Source organism: Notolepis coatsorum (assembly GCF_963971535.1).
Source record: "Notolepis coatsorum genome assembly, chromosome: 6".
In the NCBI taxonomy this organism is placed as follows: domain Eukaryota; kingdom Metazoa; phylum Chordata; class Actinopteri; order Aulopiformes; family Paralepididae; genus Notolepis; species Notolepis coatsorum.
Genome location: NC_140170.1, coordinates 6,654,735 through 6,673,856, shown reverse-complemented (window position 1 = coordinate 6,673,856; position 19,122 = coordinate 6,654,735). Strand labels below are relative to the sequence as shown.

The 19,122-nt window shown below is 44.0% G+C and overlaps 1 protein-coding gene across 1 annotated transcript in view; it reads left to right on the top strand.

Moving 5' to 3' along the window:
• The first annotated feature begins 1,969 nt into the window (after positions 1 to 1,969).
• LOC311230610 (CMP-N-acetylneuraminate-beta-galactosamide-alpha-2,3-sialyltransferase 1-like) overlaps positions 1,970 to 19,122 on the top strand; it is a 33,688-nt gene continuing 16,535 nt past the window's right edge. The window contains exons 1-3 of the mRNA XM_084316939.1: positions 1,970 to 2,018; positions 7,313 to 7,569; positions 10,236 to 10,429. Of these exons, the coding sequence (XP_084173065.1) occupies positions 7,324 to 7,569; positions 10,236 to 10,429 (440 nt within the window). The 5' untranslated portion in view covers positions 1,970 to 2,018; positions 7,313 to 7,323. The remainder of the gene's footprint in view (positions 2,019 to 7,312; positions 7,570 to 10,235; positions 10,430 to 19,122) is intronic.

Here is a 19,122-nt window from a genome sequence, read left to right as displayed (position 1 = left end):
GCTATTTGTATTAAGATGAAATATGTGAAGTCAATCAGCATCATGATGGCCTGATGCTCTCAGACTGAAGGTGTCAAGAGGGGGGGGGGGGGGGGGTTATACATTGCTTTCTGGGTAAAGTAGTCATTAACCTCTTAGCAAGCGCCCCCAAAATTGGCCATATTAGTTTTCGTTTTTGAGGACTGCATACTTTTTTTGCAAACCAAAACAACATTTTATACTTATAGCACATGCATGAGCCTGGTCTCTTTTGAAAGATGACATTCGAAACTTTCTGATTCCGAACATTCACTTTTAGTGCTAATGTAATAGAGTTACATAGGTCTGAACTTGAGTTGTAGAAAAACTTGTTACTCAAGTTTTTCTGTAGTAGTTAGTAATCCAGAGGTAGTATTTCCCCAGAAGGTGGTATGGCTTACAAATCCAGACTGAGCCATAGCCTGAAGCCTTATGTAGTACATATCCAAATTTCATAAGGTTTCCATTCAGAAATGAGTGATTATGAGTGATTTTGGTAAACTGTGTACAAAGAAAAACTCAGTTTTCCCATAGACTTCAATTCATTCGGCTGTTTTGCTCTTCCTGTTATCGTGTTTTTCGTGTTTTTTTTCTTTTTTTTTTAGATCCCCATGTGGGGTATCATTGGAAAGCCACACTCATTGGCTACAACGATCCACAATCATTTTCGAGATCGGATCTAGATTGACGGAACTACTGCAGCCTGAGTCAGGAGTGGTATTTTGCGCAATACCGTGTACTTTGCACAAGCCTCAAATACCGGCATGTAACTCGAGAATCGCTGAATGGATTTTGTCACCTGAAAGGGCTATCCACAGGCAACAAATGGGGATTTTATTCGATATATATATTGTATTGCAAAATATGCACACCCGAGCCACTAGGGGTCGCCAAAGTGTCGATTGCTAAAAGTCCGAAAAACGTCCCATATGTGGGACGTCGCATTCGGAATGGCTAAGAAATGGCTTTGGTATTTTGGAAACCCTGTTGCTCAGGAATGAGTGGTGTGGTATCAGTATGATCCATAAGACATAGATTGAAAAGTATCCGTCGAAATTGTATTTGAAGCTTGCTCCATATGACCCTAAAGTCTGTGCCTGGTCACATATAATTAATTATGAATATATATTTATACCTCCTCATATTGTACTTGGCATCTGTAATTGTGCTCTGTCTCTCTTTATTCTTATTTTTAACTAAACTAAGTTTTATGAACTATCTGAAGTTGACCTCCCATCTTTTACTGGGGTACATTGAACAATCAGAAACTAAAAAGCATTACAGCATTACATAACAGTAATAGTATACGTTCCCTTTTTTGCTTATGAGCAAATGATAGAATAGAATAGAAATACTTTTATTATCCCAAGGGAAATGTGACACTGCAAATCGCTCACATTAAACATTTAGACAGAACAAGTCACGAATAAGAATAACAAAACAAATAGCCTAAGAATAAGAATAGAATAAAATAGGATAAAAATAGAATAAAATATACAGTAAATAAATACAGTAAAAATATACTGAAGTCTACAGTAGGTGTAATATTGCACAGTGCTGTTTCAAAAGTAAGAGTCCAGGAAGATGGTAACTGTCACTCTGTGCTCAGTGATGCAGTGAGGCATAGTGATGCATTGTATAGTGATGTATTGTATATTACTTAAGAGCGTCAGAAACTTAGTTTAGTTATTAAAAATAAGAAGTGATTGTGACATGTGAGAAAATTCCTGAAGACATTCCTACACATCAATCAATCAGATTTATGCAACTACATGGTTACTACTCTACTCTGGTTACGACTCTACTCTACGTGTTCAACTCGTTTGTACGCTCCTGGCGGCCCTCCACAACACAGGAATGAGGGTGGGACCGTTGGTCATGTGCATACGTGTAACTTTGGTTTGTCCCTTTTTGAAAAGGCAGTAAATAATTACACTAGTAGCTACTCCTCCACTGCAGCTGCCTCGTCGCCTGTCCTCCACCCAGAAGGGCATCACCAGGTAGGAAAACATTTTCATATTCTCAGAATGGAATATTCAACTAAAACACAATAAACGTTAATCCAAAAATAGACAAACAAACAAATAGTCAAACACACCAAAATGCAAATGTAAGGTTATTCACTATATCTTATCTTATCTTATCTTATCTTGTCTTATCTTATATCAAGTAGGCTACATTTATCACACTTGTTTTCAATACTTCTAAATGGACATGCAAGCTATACAGTTTGGCAATAGCCTAAAACGCAGAGGAGGCTGCTATTGCCTTGCTCTGGGACTTTTCAATAAAAAATTACGGTCAAACTAGAAATAACTTTTTTTATCTTGTTTTAAATATATATATATATATATACGTATATATTATGTGCGTCATATACCTTTTATATATGTCTTTTTTGCAATCCGGGGACAGGGTTACAGAAAGTAAGTGAGTGACGTTATTATGATATAATAGTGCTGCTACACCTGGATGGTGATGTTAGGAGTAGCATATTAGCTGGACCTTTATTATAGTCATTCAAGATTCAAGAGATGTATTTGTCACATTCATACACAAGACATGTAGTGAAATGAAGGTGGCCATGCCCGCCTTGATTATGCAAAAAAAGACCAATAATAATAGAATAAAATAGAATAGATAATAAAATAGACATGATAAAAAGTACTAAGATAAAATACAATACAATGCTAAGCTTACGAATGAAAGGTAATGAGTCCTATATACACTACTATACAATATACTATACAATATACAGTTATACTATATAACTAGGAGATTGTGTGATCCTACACACAGGAGAACAGGGGTTAGATATATATATATATATATATATATATATATATATATATATATATATATATATATATATATATATATATATATATATATATATATATATATAAAGACTAGAAGTCTTTATTTGTCATGCAGTTTTTAACACACACACGCAAGATGGGCGACGCACAGGAACACACACACACATGCACTGAGTCACCGATGAAATGTCTCTCTGCACTTTTCCCATCCCGTTGTCCTTCCCCCCAAGGGCAGCCGGGAGCAGATAGGGCGTCAACGTGAGCCAAGTGCTCCTGTCCGTCTTCATCAAGGACGCCACAGCGGCAGCGATCTGTTGTGCATGTTTTTCCATTGGGTTTATCTTATCGGGGGGGAAACCCTTGCGAGCACGGGGAGAACATGCAAACTCCACACAGAAAGGCCTGGGAGATACCCCACCTGGGTACCTGGCATCATGGAAACCTGGTCCCCAAGCGGGAATCGAACCCTGGACGTTCTTGCTGTGAGGCGACAGTGTTAACCACTACACCACCGTGCCGCTATAAATATATAGAGTATAGAGGTCCAGATAAGAGTCCTAATACCAAGACAGGTGAAACAACACTCAGACCAGGAGTGGCAGGGCAGGGGCGGGCTAGGGGGTGGCTACTTGGGCTCAAGCCCCGAATGTTTTCTGAAAAGCCCTGAATCTATTTTCAAAAAAAAATTTAAAATGTTGGACAATTAATCATTGTTACATGAAAATATGTTTGCACCAGATTTAGCAGAAGCTAATTTCCATCTGTAGCCTATCCAGCTGCTAACTGTATTTGAGTGAGTTAAGTCTTGGTGTTATGGTAGACTCAGACCTAAGCTTTAAATCACAATCAACAAGTTGACAAAAACGTAATTCTTCCACCTTAGAAACATAGCTAAAGTACGGCCATTTATAAATCAAAAGGACGCTGAAAACCAGATCCATGCCGTTATCTCAAGCCGACTCGACTACTGTAATGCACTCCTTACCAACCTCCCGAAAAAATACGATAACTATTTTATTGCAATGCACTATTGCATTATTTTATTCTATTTTACTAACTATTTTATCGAGTTAACCCTAGATCTTAGATCCTAATATGAAAAACGATGTGATTTAATGTTCTATGTCTTACCTTGACTTTGTCTATTTTACTGCTATCTATTTTATGCTTTATGTCTGCACTTTATGCATTGCTCTTGATCTGCCAATGTTGTGCTCATTTTATGCCTGTCTTTTTGTACTGCTGTGAAGCACTTTGAGCTGCAATTCTTGTATGAAAGGTGCTATACAAACACAGTGTATTATTATTATTATTATTATTATTATTATTATTATTATTATTATTATTATTATTATTATTATTATTATTATTATTATTATTATTATTATTATTATTATTATTATTATTATTATTATTATTATTATTATTATTATTATTATTATTATTATTATTATTATTATTATTATTATTATTATTATTATTATTATTATTATTATTATTATTATTATTATTATTATTATAAATTATTATAGCTTGCTTCATTAATTAAAGGGTGTGAATGTAAGTCTTCTCTAGTGCCTTTTGTCCGCTTTAAGGTGGTGGTATAAGTTAAAGGTTGTGGTGTCGAAGTAAAAAAAATCCTATCTGGGCTAAGCCCCGGATCTCCTACAATCCTAAATCCGCCCCTGTGGCAGGGGTGCAGGCCTCTTATCCTGGCTCAGTGATGATGAGATGTGTCTCAGGTGTCTAGACTGGCCCAGGTAGGCAGGCTGAGGGGGAAGCGGGAATATGGAGGGACCCATATATGGTAGCGGGGAGGGACCTGCTGATAGACAGGGGAGAGAAATGCCGCGTTCACGTTACGTGGGAAGAAGCGGAAGAACCAGCTTCCGACTGGGAAAAACCATTCACGTCAGCCTCCTAGTGGTAATTCCTACTAGGACATATGGGATTTTTTTATAGACCCCGATATCTCCCACTTCGCGTCACGAATTGCTGAAGTATGGATGTGGGCGTTTCATCGAGTCAACGCGTGAAGGCTTCCTAGTTGTAGCAACGCGATGTGCTCTGGTTCTTCCGCTTCTTCCCACGTAACGTGAACGCGGCAAAAGGCCCTGGCTGTGGCTGTGTAACACCATCAAAATGTCACAAATCAGGTTTTCAGGGGAGCTTATGTGTTATTGAGAGGAGCCAAGCTCCCTGGGGCTCCACTTTAGGTCGCATTCTTTCTTGCTCAGACCTATTTAAAATAATATTCTCGTTATTCAGATTGGGATGGTTGGTCCTGAGAGGTCCTCCCTCATTTATCAACAATTCTTAGAAAGTGTTCTATCTTTGTTCTTAAGCACATAATTTAGAATGTGTGTACGCACAAAAAAAACTGGATTTATCACACGTGCGTACACAGGTCGTACGCACACCTGTCTTGATAAATATCACTTTGATCCTACGCTGCAGCTCGTGCACGGTTTTACGTATTTGCATACCAGAACCCCCCCGATTATCCATATATGGTAATGGACACCCCCATGGGATGTGAAATAATGGACTGACCCGAGCGAACTCTGAGAGATTGTTCACAGAGGCGCTGCCGAACCAAGAAGACACAACCGGACAACCCGTGTGTTATGGGATAATAAATAAAATGCTGGCGGACTTGTACATGGTGAGATATCAACCACTCCCTAAAAGACCATTGCTGTAATTCTGCCTGGACAGCTCAAAATACTAATAAAGACCGTTCGTTAACCACTGTCTGTTTGGCGCATTGGTGTGTCATTATTATAACCATGATGGAATATGGATTGGCTACCGGGTATAATATGATGTGTGTAGAGGCATATGATACAATCTATTTTGTTGTCGGTATTAGGTAGCCTATATGAATTACATATAATAGCAGCCAGCCCATAGCCTACATTATGCAACAGTAACTTGCACATTATATAATAGCACATGACACAGCCCTGCGAACCCTGCACAATAAACTAACTTGATCATTAATCTAGCTGTTGTATCTTTACGCTTATGAAAACATTAAATAATATGTATATAGGCCGTCGCTTTGCATTAATTCTCAAATGGTATTTAATGGCTATCCGACTCCTCGCTATCATCGCGGACGGACCAGTATACCTTATATCATATCATATTCATATCATAGCCCACCCAGCATGTAATACGTTCTTTGTTAGAACTCAACTCGTTATTATTTTGCGCATAGATTGCAGAAATACGGGAACGTTTTGATTTAGGCTTTGACATTGTAAAACGAAATAAGTGAAATTCTGTAAGCAGAATACAAGTCATGATACCACCCACACGATATAGAGATAGACAGAGCATGTATTTTCATTCATTTAAGACACATTTATTGCAAGGGTTTTGTAATACACATACACTCAACAAATAACCTCTGTTCTCCTTGCAATGTGTTTTTTATTTTTTCTTATACAGTAGGAAGGGGGAAGAACACCATATCGTGGCCCACGATTCGTGGGTGTTCATATGACTTGTATTCTGCTTACAGCTTCGGGGTTCCACTTATTACGTTTAACAATGGCAAAGCCTTTTAAATATAATCAAAACGTTCCCGTATTTCTGCATCTATGCGCAAAATAATAACGAGTTGAGTTATACGCGGAGCGCAGTCAGTGCTTATTTCTGCGTTGTAAACATATTCTACCACCGGGCGCCAGCTACGCATGCTCCGAGCTGTGCGTAGATATAAGCACAAAGTCAAGCACAAGTTCAAATTGATAAGTCCCACACTTTGCTTAGAAATGATCGTACGCACAGGTTAAGCACATATCTGTGCGTACGCAACGTTGATAAATGAGGGCCCTGGAATGGGGGTGGGTTTAGGGGAAATGGTGTCTTTTACCATTATTTTTTTAATGTTTATATATATTTTATTTGTTTTTAAATCTTTTTATTTTTCATGAGGTTTCACATTCAATCGACAGCTTTGTATATAATGTTTTTCTATTTTTATAATTTGTATATATATAAATTATTATAATTGTTCCTGTTCTCTTCTCTTGTGACCCCAAATGTTATTGTTATTGTCTGTTCATCATTATCATTCTTCTTCTTCTTCTTCTTCTTCTTCTTCTTCTTCTTCTTCTTCTTCTTCTTCTTCTTCTTCTTCTTCTTCTTCTTCTTCTTCTTCTTCTTCTTCTTCTTCTTCTTCTTCTTCTTCTTCTTCTTCTTCTTCTTCTTCTTCTTCTTCTTCTTCTTCTTCTTCTTCTTCTTCTTCTTCTTCTTCTTCTTCTTCTTCTTCTTCTTCTTCTTCTTCTTCTTCTTCTTCTTCTTCTTCTTCTTCTTATTATTATTATTAAATAAATTTGACTGCTTCAATTATTCTTTACATTATTTATTATTGTGTTTTGGTATGTCTTGTTGTATGTTATGTAAAAAAGAAATTAAAAAATATTTGGTAAAAAAATATATATATATATTCTCACTATCCACAGACTGCTCTGCTATGAAGCCCACAGCCAAGATGAATGTCAAATACATAAGAGTCTTACTTACTGCCAGTCTGCTGAGCCTCGCCATCACCGCCTACGTGTTCTTGGGAGGACAATATTCTGAGATTCTGGACGGAACCACATGTTGTGCCTGTCATACATGCATAACAAATGACAACGAGACACGTTTAAAAAAATCTATTGATCCCTTTTTGACAAGAGAAAACAAGCATTCGGGGAACGCCCACGTGTGGTGGAAGGTAAGCGACACGTCTTTTGTACAGATACCCCTGTGAGTCAGTCTCATCTCTATCCTCATATCTCTATACCCCTGTGAGTCAGTCTTACCTCTATCCTCATATCTCTATACCCCTGTGAGTCAGTCTTACCTCTATCCTCATATCTATATACCCCTGTGAGTCAGTCTTACCTCTATCCTCGTTATGTTCACTCAGGTGTGAATATATCTTAAATTATGGCTATGGGTCTAATACACACGTCGCTTATCAATGAGTTCCTTGCAGTCAACATGTACGAAACGGATTGTTTTTTCATCTGTACATTTCCGTTTTATACCATTTTGAATACGAGTATAGTTTTGGTGATTTCTAGTAATTCCAGAGAAAGACGCGATAATAGCCCTTTAGTGGAATACACAAAACACGTTTTTTGATTTATGAATCGTTTTCAAATAAATGCTAGATTATCGAGAGTATATGTGTCCTCATGCACGATACAGAAGCGGTCTGAAAAATCGCTTATCCGTGCATTGGTCGGCGCCAACGGCACGCACATACACACACACACACACAGACACGGTGTGATCGCTGTGAAAGAAACATCTTATTAACCCAAGATTGATAACATAGAGTCCTTACCTCACATCTGATGTCCTGCAAAAAGATTAATCCAATTCCTGATCGCCATTCCAAATATTGATCGCGTTTATTGATCCAACGTTATATATCCAAAACACATAATCCACGCTGCTCAGAGTGTCCCCAGTCAATGTGGTATACGATACTGGATGCCCGAGAAGGAAAACCTGGACCGGACTTTTTTTTTTGATGCACAGTCCCAGCCAATCCAATCCAATGATGTGCAATACCATCCGGGAGACGATAGGCGGCGGTATTTGCCCTTTTGGGAGCTCAGACCCATTCCCAACGATAACATCAGGTTGGATGGATGAAAATGAATGGATATCGCTAATAAAAGAAATAACGATTAAAACCCGACTATACTCGTGATTGACGCTCAAGCATCGGTGAGTTAACCCGACTATACTCGTGACTGGCGTCCAATGAGTTAACTAAAGCAAATCAAAAGTACACAACGAAACTTGTGTGCAGGTGAGAAAGGAAACCATACAGGGCTGATACAAAGTCCTCACCTATATAAAAAAAACACACAAGTAAGATTGCTAATTAAATAATGTTCAAGAATATAATTATAATAATAAAAGTTTGAAATTATTGAGAGAAGATGATGAGTTGGCAATATGCCCTCAGAGGTGATCCGGGATTTACTCATTTTGATCTAAACAATGTTGTAATGTAGGCTAATCATGGATTCATTACAAAATAGTTTTGACCCCCTCCCCCCCTCCTACACACTCTGTGTATTGAAGCCACATGTCTTCTGAGTGAAAGACCCCAGGCGGTCAGGGTGGGGGGTCAGACCTCCAACACCATCACCCTGAGCATCGGGTCCCCCCAGGGCTGTGTTCTAAGCCCCCTGCTGTACTCACTCTACACACACGACTGTGCGGCCAAGTTCAGCTCCAACTCCATTGTGAAGTTTGCCGACGACACAGTGGTGGTGGGGCTGATCTCGGACAACGACGAGAAGGCCTACCGAGAGGAGGTTGAGGTACTGGAACGTTGGTGCCAGGACAACAGCCTGCTCCTGAACATTGGTAAAACGAAGGAGCTGATCGTGGATTATAGGAGAGGACAGCAGGAGACACACACACCACTGACGATTAACGGGGCTACCGTGGACAGGGTGAGCAGCTTCAAGTACCTGGGGGTCCACATCTCAGAGGACCTGACATGGTCAACACACATAGACACAGTAGTAAAGAAAGCGAAGCAGCGCCTCTACCACCTGAGACAGTTAAGGAAGTTCAGAGTATCGGGGAAGATACTCCAGTCCTTCTACTCAGGAGCTGTAGAGAGCATCTTGACCGGAAACATCACTGCCTGGTATGGGAACAGCACGGCACAGGACAAGAAGGCCCTACAGAGAGTGTTGCGCTCAGCCGAGCGTACCACGGGTATTGCGCTACCCCCCCTGCAGGCTCTATACAACAAGAGGTGCAAATCCAGAGCCTGCAGGATAATGAAAGACCCCCACCACCCCAATAACAGCCTGTTCCAGCTGCTGAGGTCAGGCAGACGCCTGCGAACTCCAGCTACTAGGACGGAGAGGCTTAGGCTAAGCTTCTTCCCCCAGGCCATCAGAGCCTTGAACAATGAACATTGAGAGACACAGAAACTGAACTATCCACACACAAGCACATACACGACACGCACGCTGAGCACGCTCACACACTAGCAGCCACTTTAACACTCATGCCGCACACATGCACACTTATGGCCAGAGGAAAGGCCACTTAAAGTAGTATAACATCAGGAACAGTGTATTGCACTACTAAAGCTACCTAGCATGTCCTATATGCTCTGTAAATACTAATGTACAGATACCGAGATGGCACACCATGTACCTGTTTATTGCACTGTTTTATTGGATTCTATTAATATGTTGTACCACTGTATTTTATTGGATTCTATTATATGTTGTACCACTGTATTGCACATCGTCGCGGGCAAGACCAGCCGCATTTCATTGTATACCTGTATGCCGTGACAATTAAAACTCTTGACTTGACTTGACTTGACTTGTCTTGTTTGGTTTGTGTCAGCGTTTACAGGCTGACAGACACGATGTTTCCTACGAAGCCGCTGTGGAAAAGCTGTTCAACTTCTTCCCAAACAATTTGACCTTCATGGATTCAAGCCCCCGGCGCTGCAGGACGTGTGCCGTGGTCGGTAATTCAGGGAACCTGATTAAATCACACTATGGAGCCATCATTGACATTCATGACGTCGTCATAAGGTAAACCATAGACATGTGGTTCCCAAGGTGTGGGCTGTTTTGATTTGATTTGAGTGAAGGTTATTTCAAATATGCAACATAACAAACAAACATCAAGTACATATATAGCCTTAAGCCGTTCAAATAATAAATGTATATAAAAAATTAAAGATAAAAAAAGAACAAAGAACAAACAAAAAAGTCAAACACATTTCTTTTGTGTCATTTACAAAAAAAAAGGAACCAAATAGAATGCCTCACAGAGATCTCAGCTGGTATGTTGACAGTCAGGTACTGTGCCTGATTGAGGAGCCTCAAGCACTAAACAAAAGGTCGGTGCAATTGGATATTAGACCTGCAATTAGACCTTGAACTCAATGCTCTAAAGACAGTGGAGATGGTAGTGGACTTCCGGAGGAAAGCAGCCCCGCCCCCTCCCATCATACGATGCCTTGAATTCATGAAGATTTTCTATCTTCTAGCATGTCTCCACGGTGAACGTAGAATAAAGAAAACTGTAGAAATACTTGATGAATTGAAGTTATAGGACATTTGGCTTAACCCTTTTACTACCACACTACAGAAGGTTAACCTTTCACTTGGTTGTGAAAGGGTTAAACCTTTGTCGTGTGGCAGTGAAAGGGTTAACGTTAGGTTATGACTATAACCAAGTTCTGTTAACACTAGTGGACGCTCAGCGTCTCATTGCATATATCTCGCTTCAGCATATATACAATGAATACATTTCAAAATGTACCTTTAAATGCCAGCATTCATCTGGCCACACCCCCATCCGCTTACCTATATAAGCAGGGGTGGTGCCACACAATCTCCTTCCCAACAAATTTCACCCCAATGAAAAATCAAGGGCCGCAGCAGCATCTAGACGCTGAGCGTCCACTAGTGTTAACAGAACTTGGTTATAGTCATAACCTAACGTTCTGTATCACACTAGCTCCCGCTCAGCGTCTCATTGCATAATAGGAGCTGAGCGGGAGCTAGAAGCTCGACAAATACACCCCGCTGAAGGCCCCCCACAACCATCAGAACAGGGAGGGCCGAGCCCCCCCGACCCCCCCTAATGGAGGGCACCCCCCCTATTAGAGGTTTCCCGGGAGGGCGACGGACCCGACCGTGCGAAGAGGCACTCAAGCAACTCAACGCACAGGGTGAGCAGACCGTGGCCTGACCCCACGACTACACACACGCACAACCCGCATGCCACCCGGGAACGAACGGAGGGAACAACCTCGTTACTGCCCCCTAGAATCACGGGGTCAAGGGTAAACCCAACCCCGTGGCAAGGCCGTAGCAGCGGAGCGCGAAGGAAGACCCAGACCCACCAAAGGGACTGGACCCCCTGGAACGGGGGCCCGGAGAAGTCCATGATGCCAGCATCAAGACCCCACCAGGTGGGCACTTAGTGACCCCGCCCCCCACATCGCCAGCGTATTCGGACAAAGGCCCCTCAGCCGAGCGGGCCCTGTCCCCCCAATAGTACACCGCCTGGCACACTGACCCTGCAGAACAGGCAGTCAGCATGGCCGTAAGCACACAAAAAAGGTTAACCAACGGAAGCAGGCAGCGCACCGGGGAAAAGACAGGCGCCAGAGGAGACAGCTGAACACAGCCGCCCCGGCGGAAGGGGCGTAAGCTGGCGGTGTTGCATGACCAAGCCTCCATTAAAAAAAACCCACCCAGAGGGGTTGAGGCAGAAAAGGCTGACACGATTGGCAGACGTCATGAACGTGCAGGGGCACCCTCAACCGGTGAACCCGGGAGTTGACACTGCTCCAACACACCAGGGAATCAACCACCTTGGTGTTACTCAATGCGGTGGTTGTTCCTATAACCCCTCAAGAAAAAACTCCAAAACACACCTGCGGGTATACACCGGCTATACCGCAGTACAAGTGTTTCAGTTTTCAAAAAAGGGTTAACCCAGGCCTACGGGTCGACGAAACATTACTTCGGACCGGGCCCGGCGATACGGGAAGCACAGGGTCACCAGAGGAGGTCAAAGACCACCCCAACAGGCCCCTCTTCGCCATGCGTGAGAGAGGAACGAAAAAGAATGGAGAACCAGCCCCAAGCACACCGTACTTGGTATTCCCAGGCGGTCTCCCAACCAAATACTAACCAGGACCAACCTGTGTAGCGGCCGAGATCTGACGAGATCGAGCGTGTACAGGTTGGCATGGCCGTAAGCCATTACGACAGTGCTGAGTAAAAAACGTACCCAACCAGGGTCTCCATAGTGCTTAACCCTGTGACGGACCGACCTGGTATTTTTCCCCCTGAAAAAAACCCAAGTCCCTCAGGGTACCAGAACAGCAGATCTGCATCCCCGGCGGACAACGGGTTCAACTGATCCGGACCAGCGTGACCAGAACCAGTCCCGTGCCCTAACCACGCCGACATGCCTACTCCAGGAGAAGGGGCAGATATGCGTGTTGATCTTAAACATGAAAAGAAGGCACCACCCAGACGTTCGGGCGAACCGCGCCCGGTGGCCCACCCCCAGGGCGTGAGACCCCTCTACATATGTTCAGATCCATTCCGTCATCATCCCCCAGATATGAACGAGAATCCGTCGATAACCAAACCAGGTCGTCGGATTTGGTCGTCGGAAGAGGAAAAACCTCCATCCCAGTTGCTTTATAAAAACGCCGCTTTAACCTCAAGCAACCAAGGCGTGCCAGTCAGTCGCCTGTTTACAGAACACCCCGAGCTAGCACTATACATGCGTCGGGACACACCCACATCAATGAACAGGCTGTTTAGACCTGTCATTGAATCCCCAAGGCGCCCAGGGGAACAACAAGAGGGGTGTGACACTTCCTAACTCCAACTCCAGGAAGCACCAACAGTATGTATCCCAGTCTACACAGCCGGGGGTAAAATATTTTCACATTTTTACATCCCACCACCCTCCCATAGGAAGGAGACGGGAATCCCCAGAGAGACTTCCCACGCGAGCTGTACAGATTGAAAAGAATATATTGCACCTTGAGCCATGAAAAAAATTGGTTTTAGGGCTCTCCGGGGAGGAGGCACTGAACCCATACACACTCAATAATCGAATTGAATCGAATACATACACAATAGAATAGGACTCCTTCTTGAGGGTCCACTCACCTTGACAATCTGAGGAGGAGGCTCTGTACTCTGAAGGAGGCTCCCTCACATGGAAGGAGGAGTCCCAACTCACAGAAGGCCCGAATAGGAGCTTGGTGAGGAGGAGCCCTGACCACCCCCCCAAAACAGATCCATCACATGGACCTGAACAGCACACGGAAGTCCTACCAACAGAGACGCGCACAGTGACGTACTCTATGGCGGGGGAATTTCTGCGGTGCACACGCCCAATATTCCAGGCCGTGGGACCAGGAAACTCCCTCCCACCCCTCCCCCCCTCACCCTGTAACGTGCCGAACCGCAACGTGACAGGAACCTTGAAGGACAGGGGGTTTACCCCTGACCAACAGAAAAAAGGGGGCAGGAAAGGTTACCAGTTCACCCCTTTACGACCCCACACCCATGATACGATGTAATGACAAAAAGAGAGTATGACACAGTCATAGTCAGCTCCATGAAGCGTCTGACAGCTTCACACAGCGCATGAGCTAACCTGCTATCTGATTTTTACTAAGGAAAAAACACAGAATAGAGAGGGCTCTTCAAGAGCCCCGGTACCAAACTTACACATGTGCTTCTGTGGCCAGTCCAACCCAGTTGTAGGTCACATGACACACACAACCCATCATCACCTACAAAAAATGGCAAAAACACTCTACAGAGGAACGCCGTTTTTCATAATGAGAGAATACATAATTCTCGATTAGTATCGGCCACAGGCCTTGCTAAGCACACACGAAAGCGACCAAACAATCTTTTCTTTTAGGAAAATAAAGTTTCTCCAGCAGTTTTAGCACAACCTCAGCAATCAAGCTAAGAGTTACATCGTATCCCTACCACACAGTGACACAATGTAGTGCAACAACATGTCTGATAGGAGGATGAAGAAGTCCCCAGGGAACCGGGGGGAAACACAATCCTCCTACTTTACCCTTAATACGGCCAGTTAAAACAGGAAAACCTGTTAATATGTGAACACACTGTTCATTGTCATTACAGGCTGAGAAAAGAATCATTCTTTACTCATTTGTCACTAAGCATAGCTTTATAGGTCAGTTAACCCTCTTAGTTGTGAGTACACGGTACATATAAACACACATGATGTTTCTCAACACAACAAACCAGATCATTTTCACATCTGTAACAACAACCCGATTTGCATGGAGAAGCTAAATACCAGTGACAAGACAATTCACACATAACTCGCGTCGTATCCTAAATGTAGTGCAGCAACACTCGTTTTGGAAAACATCGTTATTTACAAAACATTTAGAAGGGAAAGCCAGAAGAAGTGTATAAGGTCTGGCCAAACCTTGCCTACCCGGAGCGTAGATCAACGAAGTGCAGTCTCAAGGCACCGTAGTAAACACAGCCGTTCTGTGTTGCCGACCCGGCCGCGTGAATATTTTAGGCAACCAACTTGTGTAAAGCGTTTCTCTGATTGGCCAATACGCCCATGTGACCACGGCAGCGCGAGAGAGCGGCAGCGCGGAAATAGGCTGTCTATTGCCTCGCGCTGCAGCGCGGAAATAGGCTGTCTATTGCCATTCTCTAAGTCAAACTCTAACCTTAACCAGCTCCTTAACAGCGCCTAAACTTAACCCTTCTAACCTTAAGCAACTCCGAAACAATGCCTAACCTTAACCAACTCCGAAACAATGCCTAAACTTAACCGGAGAAATGAATGCACGTTAAAAAATATTGCCATTCTCTAAGTCAAACTCTAACCTTAACCAGCTCCTTAACAGCGCCTAAACTTAACCCTTCTAACCTTAAGCAACTCCGAAACAATGCCTAACCTTAACCAACTCCGAAACAATGCCTTTTTTTTTTTTGATCCACTTTTTCTCCCATTTTTCCATATTTTCTCCCATCCCAATTTCGTATCATCCAATTCAACCCTCCCCTGTCACGAACGCTGTTTCTTGCCTCCCACAAGCCGGCTGCAATGTGGACTAAGTCATACATAGCACAAGTCCCCTCCGGTACTTGAGGTAACAGCAGTCGCATCTTTTCACCTGCGCAGCTCGATCTCTCAGTGTCGAGGAGTAACGCGTGGGAGGCTCACGCTGCCCCCGACACTTCCTGATTCTACTGCGCAGGCGCACCAACCGACTTGTAGGAGTCGCTTGTTCACAACGTTCGATCCCCACCCTTCAGTTTTCCCTCCCCGTAATACGGCCAATGTGTATTACTGCGGACGACCAGCCAAACTGAAAAACAATGTGGAGAGCTGGATTCGAACACGCGAATCCTAGCGTCTCCACACTGGTGGCGAGTGCCTTGTCCACTACACCACCTAGCCGCCCCCTCCGAAACAATGCCTAAACTTAACCGGCGAAATGAAACGGCGAAAGAATGCGAATGCACGTTAAAAACAAATTGAAGGGAATCAAACTCGCCAGCAACGAGCCGTAGGATCCACAGCCATGCAGTCTTGCCAATTGAGCTATTTCTGGATACTGAATAAGGGGCGGTTACTGGCATATAATGAGCTCCGCTCTGCCGCTCCGCGGCCGAGCTACGCTCAGCCGCTACGCTCTGCTGCAGCCGCGTCGCCGCGGGGGCGTGGCGAGACGCAAGTTGGGCGTGGTTAGACACAAGTTGGTTGCCTTTAATATTTAGGCGACCCGGCCAGCGTCGGCGCTCCAACCCGTCGCTATGGTCCCCTTTGTTGATGCAGGCCTCGCCGTCCTGGCCCAGGGCAGGTTCGACAAACATCCTCTGTCAAAGATGACGTCGTAGTCAAGAGTGTTTAAAACATGTTATAATCAAAGCACGTTCAACAGAGTAGCATTAAGCTAACGGCCGCTCCAACCGTCGGTCGCTACCGCCCCTGCCCGCGAGACGCCGAGCGAATGGCGCATGCGACCAGAGGGGAGCTTCGAATCCCCCCCTGCCTCTCCCCGTGAGGGAGAGGGGAGTTGAGAACCGCGGCGGCGAGCGAGGGGCCGGAGCCAACCCGCGCTGGGCCTCGGCCGATAGCAGCAAGCTAACGTTTCCTAGCCTAGCCAGGTAGGCCACCTACTCACCTAGTAATCACAGCAGGCTAGCGCCGCAGCTAACAGCTGACTGGCTAACAGTAGGCCACCACTAGCACGTAAGCTAAGCAGCGATAGCAGCAAGCTAACGTTTCCTAGCCTAACCTAGATAGGCCACCTAGTGATCACAGCAGGCTAGCGCCGCAGCTAACAGCTGACTGGCTAACAGTAGGCCACCACTAGCACGTAAGCTAAGCAGAACCACAAAACAGTCACATCTAGAGACCTCAAAACCTACTCTAGCGAGGCCTTCAACCTTGAACTGGAGAGTCTGGACTGGTCAGATGAACTCAATGGTACACTGGTTGACGAAACATGGCTTGGTTTCAAAACCAAATTCTCAGCAATACTAAACGACATGGCCCCCCTAAGAACCACCAGGGTAAAAAATCGCGCTGAGCCGTGGATGCACTCCGAAATACTGGCCGCTATGAAAACCAGAGACAAAAAATGCTCTGAGTTTCGTAAAAGTCAGTCAAAGCTTACTAAAAGCACGAGCAGTGAACTCCAAGCCCACGTGACTGAACTCAAACTAGAAAGAAACAGACTAAGAAACGACGTAAACTCCATGATCAAAACTGCAAAAAAGAATTTCATCAATGACAAAACTGAGGAAAACAAAAACAAACCACGTGAACTTTGGAAATTACTCAATAATCAACTAGGATGCAGCAAAAAACTTAAAACCAGATTCTCAAACATAAACATAAAAACTGACAACACGCTCATCACAGACAAGCTGGATGTAGCCAATTACTTAAACATTTTCTTCACAAACATAGCCACAACACTGGTAAACAAACTACCCTCCCACTCAGGGCTTTATGGGGTAGAACACATAGTAGCTTACTACAAAAACCTAGGGGTCCGCAAGGACGACTTCAAGCTGGAAATGGTAACAACAGATGAGGTACTCAATAAACTGAGCGCCCTCCAACCTAACAAGGCCACTGGCCATGACAACATCCCCTCCAAATTCCTCAGAGACTCAGCAGCCGCCATCACACCAATCATCACACACATAATAAACCTCTCCATAAAACAGGGACACGTCCCCAAGGACTTCAAAATTGCGAGGGTGACCCCTCTGCACAAAAAGGGCAGCAAATTAGACCCAGGCAACTACCGCCCTGTTTCTATTCTCACCTCCATCTCGAAAGTCATGGAAAAAATAGTCTACGAACAGGTCGAAAAATACCTAGCGGAAAAAAATCTAATCTACGAATTCCAATCTGGCTTCAGAACATCCCACTCCACTGACACATGCCTTCTCTATTTGAATGACCACATCAAACAAGAGGTGGACGCAGGCAAATACTGCGGCATGGTCATGCTGGACCTACAAAAGGCCTTTGACACGGTCAATCACTCCATTCTGATTGACAAGCTAAAAGCAATTGGTTTTGATAGTCTATCAGTGAGCTGGATGCAATCCTACCTTGAGGGGAGGGAACAGATGGTGGAGGTAAACGGTACCCTATCCCCCCCCCTCACAGTGAGCTGTGGTGTTCCACAAGGAAGCATACTAGGACCGCTACTGTTCCTAATTTATGCAAATGACATGTCGTCAGCTTGTGACTGCAACTTGTTCCTGTTTGCGGACGACTCAGCCCTGCTGGTCTCTGACAAGAACAAGTTACAGGTTGAAAAAACCCTCAGCTCGGAACTAGGCAGAATCTGCATATGGCTCGCTGATAACAAACTATCATTACACATGGGCAAAACAGAGTCCATTCTCTTCGGTTCAAATAACAAACTCAGCAAGACCGACGGCTTCTCAGTTACAGTGGGTGACAATATTGTCACAAGGAAAGATGAAATTACCTACCTGGGTTCCATCCTAGAGGCTAATCTCTCCTGTGACAAAATGGCATCCAATGTAATAAAAAAAGTCAACCAACGAACTCGATTCTTGTACCGGATCTCCTCTCTGGTAAACAAGAACACCCTGAAGACTCTGGCAGGAGCACTCATTCAGGGGTACTACGACTATGCTTGCACCTCATGGTACCAAAGCACCTCAAAGGCGCTAAAAACAAAATTACAAACATCTCAAAACAAACTGGTCAGACTACTGCTTGACCTTACTCCTAGAACCCACCTCACCCCTGCCCACTTCGACAACCTAGGATGGCTTAGAGTAGACGACAGAGTACAACAACTTGCAATGGGTCTGGTCTACAAGATACACTACACGACCAAGGTACCCATGTACATGTCAAAATACTTCCCAAAGGTCAGTGAATACCACGATCACAACACCAGAGGGAGCTCCACAAATCATGTTAAACCCAGATTCGGCTCAAATAAGGGACTAAACACGTTTCGCAATTATGCCACATCAATGTGGAACGCCCTACCCAAAGCTGTAAAGGAATGTGGATCACTACCCACTTTCAAAACCTCTCTCAAGGGACACCTACGGGAGACTGCAATTCAACACTGGCCCCTGTAAATATCCTAACCCAACCCCCTCCAATGTACAGTCATTTACCTAGTATGGTTTTGTCAATAGTTCAATGTACAATTGTGTTT